Raw genomic sequence first — 8311 nt, forward strand, 5'->3', positions numbered from 1 at the left:
AGCCAAAAAGAAACCAACAAAATCAGCTAAAAGACAAAAATAACAGAAATAAAAAAATAGTCGTTACAATATCAGTCGACTGACGGGTTTTATCAGTCGACTGATGAGCTGACCGTTATAGACATTTTCCAGCTCATTAGTCGACCAACATAAAAACAAAAATTATTGATGATTCCAGGTGTTTTAATCAGTCGACTGAACACTTTCATCAGTCGACTGATAACGCAATATCAGCCTGCTTAAAACAGAAAATCTGATTTTTGAAGTGCCTTTAAAAATAGCAAATAAATTTAGAAAATGTAAAACTTTAGAAAATAATTGTAAACATGATAATGAACATGTTACAAAAAGAATTTTTTAATTTGCATTCCCCATTTGTGAAAACTCATCGTTTTTCAAAATAGTCTAAAATATGAAAACGAACAACACTTGTTTTTGTCAAAATGACTAAACCATGTTTTGAAACTTTATAAAATGATTATATAGACTTGATAAAAGATATAAACTATTGTTGTTAAGTCTATAAACTAAAAACATAATACTTTTGCAAATACAATAGAATATGAAACAAATGAGATGTGTATAAATAAAATGTGTGTGTATGATATTGAGCTTGAAGTATTAAACACACACGGTATAAATCCCAAGCTATATTCACCAAGCAATGATCTTCATGAAGCTCTATCTTGGTAACATGGACGAAGCTTAAACTTGGATCTTCATCTTGAATTGCAAGGCTTCAATCCACTATTTCCGCCAACCTCCATTAATTTGATATGACCGTTTTGACGCAATCCATCTAACCTCCAACTCATTGCTTACCTAAAATAAATACAAAAATATAAATACTAGATAAACAATATTAGTCGTAAATTATTTGTTAAAACATCATCAAAATAAAAAGGCCAACATCTATGTTGAGTTGGGGGGTAATAATTGCTTAAAGAGAGCTGCAACATATGTTACACTTTTTGGAGTTGAACCAAATGGAAAAAAAAAAGCAAAGGAGCTGCAACACATGAAGATATTGCTTTTGAGACATTGACACAAATTTCACTTTAATTTTTGGAGTCATACACAATTTTTCCAAAATTATCTAGAAGGATGAGTTGGTTGTATACCACACATACAAAAAATGATGTTTTTGGGTCACATCAATAAACACGAATTGATTTTTTTTTCCGTCACATCAGAATACACGACCCTTTGCCTGTGTATGAAAATTCTCTCCTATGTATATCACGCGCTCAATAACATGTCCCCTCGCTAGCCGTCGCTAAGCGCAGCTTCTTCTGTCCCTTATTTCCTTGTCACCATAATAACGTACGCAACAAGAGAATGAATAGATTTCGATCAACAGCAGAGCCCATCTGCAGCTAATTAATTGTGAAGAACATGTAACCAATTTTCAAAATGTCTCTTTTCATTGTGCATTCTATCTTTCCCCAAACGTAATTGATATTTTAATCATTCTATTGTCTTTTCTACATTTGAGACAACCTTTGATCACATTTAGGGGTAAATTTAAACGTTTTTTTTTTTTGGCGATTTTTTTTCTCTGCATCCAAGAAATCTAGGGCGGTTCCAAGAAATCTCCAATCTCTTGTTGAAGGTTTGATCAAGGGTTTCTTTGCTGTTTTCTTTTGTTTTTGATCTTTTCTCTTGGATTTGGTATGATGTTTTTGGGGGAGAATTCGAAAAAAAAATTTGGGCCAATTGAGACAACCGATTTTGTGGCTCAAAGGATTTGGGGGGAAACTGCTCCATCTTTAATTTCTGATTCACTTTTGGTTTCAAAGCCCAAGCCCAATTTATCCCAGTCCAAAGAATCTAGGGTTCATGAGACCAGGGTTAATTTTGACCCTCAGGTTGAGAAAACCACAGTTAATGAACCTGGGTTAAAATTTGATGAACTTGGGTTAAAATCTGCGGTGGGGATTGATCCCTCACGGAGATCTCAAGAAGAATTAAGGATCGATATTGATAAGGGAGATTGGGTGAGCGTTGTTAAGAGAAAACCTAAATCGCCGCCTTTCTAGAAATTTCTTGCTTCTCTCTCTTTTCTTTCTGCAGATCTCATTCGAAGGAAACATTTGTGTTTTCGTTGTGGAGGAGCGAATCATATGGCGAAAGATTGCAGAGATCCGATCGTCTGCTTTCATTGTCAAGGAATGGGTCATGAGGCAAGAAATTTGGCGAAAGATTGCAGAGATCCGATCGTCTGCTTTCATTGTCAAGGAATGGGTCATGAGGCAAGAAATTGTAGGGTTAGTGATAGAAGAAGTGATAGATCTGACATCAGAGGTCGAGGAAATGGAGGAAGGGGGGCTAATAATGGAGGTCGTGGATTTTTTGGGGGTCGAAGTGCTGGAGGCTTTGGTAATTTTGGAGGTCGAGGCATTAGAGGTAGATCTGGGCAGATTTCTGGTCGAGGGGGTAGATCTGATCAGTCTAACCCTTGGCAGTGGCGTAGGGAGAGAATTGCTTCTGCTTTTTCTTCTTCAAACAAGCAAGATCTTCCTTCAGAAAATGCTGAACTCTGGACTCGGTTGATGAAGAAAAAATTCATGAGAATCTTTCAATGTTTCAAGATCAAGGGCCGAGAGATTTTGGAGATCTGGAAGCGGAGCTAAAAATCTCAGGTGACTGTCCTCGTTTCTCTTCTGCTGTCTTAAATTTTGAAGGAGAAATTAATTCTGGTTTTCAGAAGTTTAGAAACTTTGCTATAGTTTCTTTTGTTGAAGGTGGTAATATTTCTCTTGAAAGATTGGAGTTAGATCTGAGAGCTTATTTTCCTATGAATAAGCATTGGGATGTGAGGTTTTTTACCAATGGAGAAGTGTTGGTTAAAATTCAACCGTGGAAACAGATGGATGAGTTAATAAGAATGGGGGTAATATCTCTGAGATCTTGTAAGATAAAACTTAGAAGATGGAGTGCCTGGGAAGGAAATGTGGTTGAGAAGAGGAAATCTTATGTGTGGATTAAACTAAAAAATGTTCCTCCTCACTTATGGAATAAAGAATCTTTTGCTCAGATGGTCAAACCTTTTGCTGATCTTGTTGAGTTAGATTCATTAACTAATGCTTGTACTGAATTTGTGGATGCTGTGTTGCTGGTCAGCTGTTTAAAATACATTGATATACCTAAAAAATTGAAGGTTTTTGTTGGAAAAAATCAGTACAACATTGAGGTTTCTATTATGTCTATAATGGGGGAAAAAGCTGAAGGAGAAAAGAAAAAACAGAAAGTGGACCAATTGGAAGACAACAATCAAAGTTCTTATAATGATAAGTGGTTTAAAGGTAGAAGAGATAGTGGTACTGGTTCTTCTTCCTTGAAAGATTCTGAGTCTAATTCATGGAATGTTAAACAAGATTGGAGAGAAAATCCATGGAGCTCTCCTGCTGCTAGATTATGGGCTAATGCAAAAGATTTTTATCAAAAATAGAAATCTGAATGGGGGGTTTGGGGGGAAAGTATTTCAGAAGATAATATTGGTGAACAACACCCAGAACAGATAGTGATGACTGAGACAGAAGATGCTGCTGAAATGCTGATAGATAGTGAGAAAGATAAAGATAAAGAAGTTGAAAAGGAGATTCATGAGTCTCCCAATAGGGAGGATAAGGTGATTCACAAAAGAAATGGTTAGATTTTCCAGCACACTTCAACAATGAAGAAAGTCAAGAGAAGGAAGATGACATTCCTATAATTCAGCCTTTAAATTCTTTGCCACCTGGTACTTATCCAAACGTCTCATTTGTCAGAAGATGTTCAAGATTTGTGGATATGGAACCTATGACTGCTTTGGATAGGGCCACTTCAAGAGCTGCAATGAAAGATATAAAAAATTTTACTCCAGGGGCTTCTTCTAGTGGTTCAGGTGAAAATTCCTCTTCTCTAGGATCTAATTTTGTTCTTATTTTATTTGATGTGTGCTCTAATAAGCAGCTGCAAAAAATTGCTTCTAAATATGCTATTATTCTTGAGCCTCAGGGAGATTTTGATCCTATAAAAAAAATGAGGCTGATGGAACAAGAGAGAGCTACCTCTGAGTAGACTCTAATCTGTTTGTGGAGTTTTGATACATTCAAATGTTAGTTACATGGAATGTTAGAGGTTTGGGTTTGAGCTCAAAAAGATTTGGAGTTAAGGATTTCTGCCAATTGAATAAATTTGAAATTATATGTTTACAAGAGACAAAAATTAGTTGTTCTTCTCACAACATATTAAAGAGTTTGGGTGGTAATGTGTTTGATTGGAAGTGTTTACCTTCTATTGGGGCTTCTGGTGGTATTATGATTGGATGGGATAATAATAAATGGAGGAAAATTCAAGATGCTGTGGGTAATTTTGTCCTGATTGTGAAGCTTCAAAATAAAAAAAAATGGCTTTGAATGGACTATATCTTCTGTGTATGGTCCTCATTGTAATACAGAGAGAACTCTTTTTTGGAAGGAGCTTAAAGAGGTTAAAATGACTTTTAGGTCCTTGGGTAGTGGTGGGAGACTTCAATGTAACCATTAACTCTGCAGAAAGAAAAGGAAAAACAAATTATAGAAAAGAAATGGAAGAGTTTAAAGAAATTATAAATGAATTGGAATTGATTGATAGCCCTCTACATGGAAGAAAATTTACTTGGAAAAATAAGAGAAGATCACCTGCTATGGCTAGACTTGACAGAGTTTTTTTCAACTCTGAGTGGGAAGATATTTTTCCTTTATCAAGACAACAAGGTCTTAGTAGTCAATTATCAGATCATGCTCCCATTTGCTTTGATTTTGGTGATAATCAACAACATTTTAAAATTTTCAGATTTGAAAAAATATGGCTGCGATCTGAGGATTTTATGAACAATGTACCAATTTGGTGGAAATGTGCTCCCAGGAATGATTCGGCTACCAAGAATATTGTTGGTAAATTGAGATTTATGAGAAAATGCATTAAACAATGGACACATTCAAAATTCTATAGTGTCAGACAAAAAAAGAAGGATTTATTAGAAAATCTCTTAGAATGGGAAGTTATAGAAGAGAACAGAGATTTAGAGGATGATGAGTTGATAAAAAAAATCATATTTCTTTTCAATTAAATGAGATCCTTGTTCAAGAAGAACAAATGTGGAAGCAAAGATCCAAGGCTCATTGGCTTGAGGAATGAGATAATAATACAGCATATTTTCATAAAATTGCTAATGGCAGAAAAATGAATAACCTGATATTACATAATGATGTTGAAGTGACTTCAGAAAATGGGATTGCACAGATTTTTTTTAAATCATTATAAGCAGATTTTTGGTCAAAATGTGTCTAATAGATGTCAATTGGATTGGAATTGTCTTTTTCCTACAGTTGACTGGGAGCCCAATGATATTGAAATTCCTTTTTCTGAAGAGGAAGTTCATAAAGCCATTTTTGATATGAATGGAGATAAATCCCCTGGTCCTGATGGGTTTTCTGCCATTTTTTTCCAAGTCTTTTGGGAGGTTGTGAAATTGGATATAATGAGACTTTTTGAGGAGTTTTATGAAGGAAAACTGGAAATTAATAGAATTAACTATGCTCACATTATTCTTATTCAAAAGAAAAATGAAGCTAGTACAGTCAATGATTACAGGCCTATCAGTCTTTTAAATGTAATTTACAAGATTATTACTAAGGTCTTGACCAATAGGCTGAATCCTAAGCTTGAGATGCTTATAGATCCAATGCAATCTGGTTTTATTAAAAATAGATTTTTGCTTGATGGAGTTGTTGCAGCTCAAGAAATCATAGATGACTGTTTTCAAAATAATAAAAAAGGAGGAATTTTACTAAAATTGGACTTTGCAAAAACTTATGATATGTTAGACTGGAATTTCATTTTGGAGGTGTTGAAAGCAAAAAAAATTGGTGAAAAATGGATTAACTGGGTAAATATGTGCTTAAATAAAGGCATGTCAGCTATCAAAATCAATGATAAACCAGGGAAATGGATTATGTCCAAAAGAGGTGTTAGACAAGGAGACCCTCTTTCACCTTTGCTTTTTGTGCTAGCTGCTGATACATTTACTAGAATGTTATCCTTAGCAGTTGGATCTCAACTTATTGAAGGATTAGGTCCAATCAATATGACTCACAAGGTTTTTTGTCTTCAATATGCAGATGATACCTTGATTTTTTGTAAGAATAATAGAGAGCAATTGACAGTTTTGAAGCTGATTTTGTATTGCTTTGAACTTACTTCAGGTTTAAAATTAAATTTTAATAAGAGTGTCCTTATAGCTCTTGAGAATAATGAAGATCTTCAACAGAATCTGGCCACTATGTTGAATTGTAAAAGTGGAAAATTTCCTATTACTTATCTGGGTGTACCTTTAAGGCCTGGAAAGTTAAAAAAAGATGATTGGTCTCCTTTAATTGAGAAAATAGAAAGGAGATTAGCATTATGGAAGGGAAAGACATTATCAAGAGGAGGGAGATTAGTTTTAGTTAACTCAGTCCTTTCCTCTATGCCACTCTTTTGGCTTTCCTTCTTCCAGTCCTTTCCTCTATGCCACTCTTTTGGCTTTCCTTCTTCTTATTTCCTTCTTGGATTATTGATAAAATAAGAAGAAGATTCTTATGGATTGGATCTTTGGATCACAAAGGGTATTCCAATTTGGTTAAATGGGAAAAGGTTTGTAAACCTAAATACTGTGGTGGTTTGGGGATTATCAATTTGAGAATTATGAACAAAGCCTTGTTAGGAAAATGGATCTGGAAATGGTTTGATGGAAAACTTAGTCTGTGGAAACAAATTAGCTTTTACAAATATTTTGAAAACAATTGGTCTGAATATTTTTACTCTAGAAGAGTTTACCTTTCTCATTTTTGGAGAAATTTTTTTACTAATATGGATAGCTTTATTTGCAGTTCCCAAGTGGAGGTTGGAGAAGGAAATCAAACTTTATTTTGGCTTGATAAATGGTTAGATTCACATACTCTTGCAGCCATATATCCATCCTTATTTGTTAATACATCCTTTCCTTTTGCTACTGTGAGTAGTATGAGAAAGAAAGTTAATGATACCTGGAGATGGGATTTACAATTTAAAAGACAATTAACAGGGACTTTTGTGTCACAGTATTTCTCTCTAATGAATTTACTTAATTCCATATGTTTAGAGCAAAAAGAGGATAAAAGAAAGTGGTTGTGGGATCTGAAAGGGGATTTCACAGTGAAATCTTATTATCTTTTTTTAATTGATGGAGGTTTGAGATGTGATTGTGCAGATATATGGAAGTTGCCTATTCCTCTGAAAGTAAAATTTCTTGTATGGCTAGCTTTCAGGCATGGTTTGAATACAAAAGATGTGTTGGAAAAAAAAGGAATACAGTTAGAAAAAATTTGTTGCTTATGTTCAAAGCTGGAAGAAAGTCATACGCACTTATTCATTAAGTGTGAGTTTGTTTACTCTATATGGAGATCAATTCTGTTCAAGCTGAAAATTGAAGATGGTTGTAATTGGAATTCTCTGAAAGAGATGTGGCATAATTTGAAAGCAGGAGAGATTGATAATGGCAAAATGAAAAGAGATGTCTTCATTTGTTCTATTGTTTGGTGTGTATGGTAGGAAAGAAATGATAGACTTTTTTCTAATAAAAGGAAAAAATCTCTTGAGCTTTTGAACAAAATTATGACCTTCTCATCATTTTGGTTAGGTTCTAAAAAAATCTCTGCTCGAGCTATCAGACTACAAGAAAGGAGGAGGAAAAGGAGTGCTGATAGAATGCAAGCTATTGGTGCAGATAGAAGACAGAACAGAGCCATGGGTGATGAGGTGATCCAGCTAGAATGATGCACATTCAATTCAGGTGTTGTTTTGAGCTTATCTGGTGGTGGTGTTTTAAAACTTTGGTTAGTTGTGAATCTTCTAGTTTTTGGTTTTTGATAATGGTCTTCTTTTTGTGGGAGAGACCTATAGCTATATATAGACTTGTGTTGGGGTTTACTTTTGCTGTGTAACCTTGATCATGAACGTTAGTACACACTCTTGGTTGGGGGTGTGTATGCTTCTTTTGTAACAACCTTTTTTTGTTAATTTAGCTGACTAGATTATCTTTGTGATAATCCATCCTTTTCTCTAAAAAAAAAAATCTAAACGGTTTTTTAACCTTGCTGAATTATTCTTGAATAAATTTTGTTAGTACCACATAGCTGTCTTTATTTCTTAAATTAAATAGTATTATGTGTTTTTGGTGGTCACCGATGACACTGCACACCGATAGAGAATATAACTTCTGCTCTGTGCAGCACACGAGTGAGAGGTAACATATACCAATATTAAT

General features: G+C 34.5%; 1 protein-coding gene across 1 annotated transcript; it reads left to right on the forward strand.

Annotated features, from left to right (window-relative positions):
• On the forward strand, positions 3527-7821 carry LOC109847206. Its single transcript, XM_020416449.1, has 6 exons — positions 3527-3631; positions 4269-4350; positions 5355-6164; positions 6231-6390; positions 6897-7570; positions 7685-7821. The coding sequence occupies exons 1-6, from the start codon at positions 3527-3529 to the stop codon at positions 7819-7821; spliced, it is 1968 nt and encodes a 655-aa protein (XP_020272038.1).

The sequence above is a fragment of the Asparagus officinalis genome, chromosome 7 (genome assembly GCF_001876935.1).
Source record: "Asparagus officinalis chromosome 7, Aspof.V1, whole genome shotgun sequence".
NCBI lineage: Eukaryota > Viridiplantae > Streptophyta > Magnoliopsida > Asparagales > Asparagaceae > Asparagus > Asparagus officinalis.

Excerpts from the sequence above, each read along its gene's own strand:
- LOC109847206 (XM_020416449.1), top strand. The coding sequence starts at position 3,527 with ATGACTGAGACAGAAGATGCTGCTGAAATGCTGATAGATAGTGAGAAA. Across the intron at positions 3,632-4,268 it reads CTCCCAATAGGGAGGATAAG|TGTTTACCTTCTATTGGGGC; the intron begins GTGATTCACAAA and ends TTTGATTGGAAG. Across the intron at positions 6,391-6,896 it reads AAGTTAAAAAAAGATGATTG|TTCCCAAGTGGAGGTTGGAG; the intron begins GTCTCCTTTAAT and ends CTTTATTTGCAG.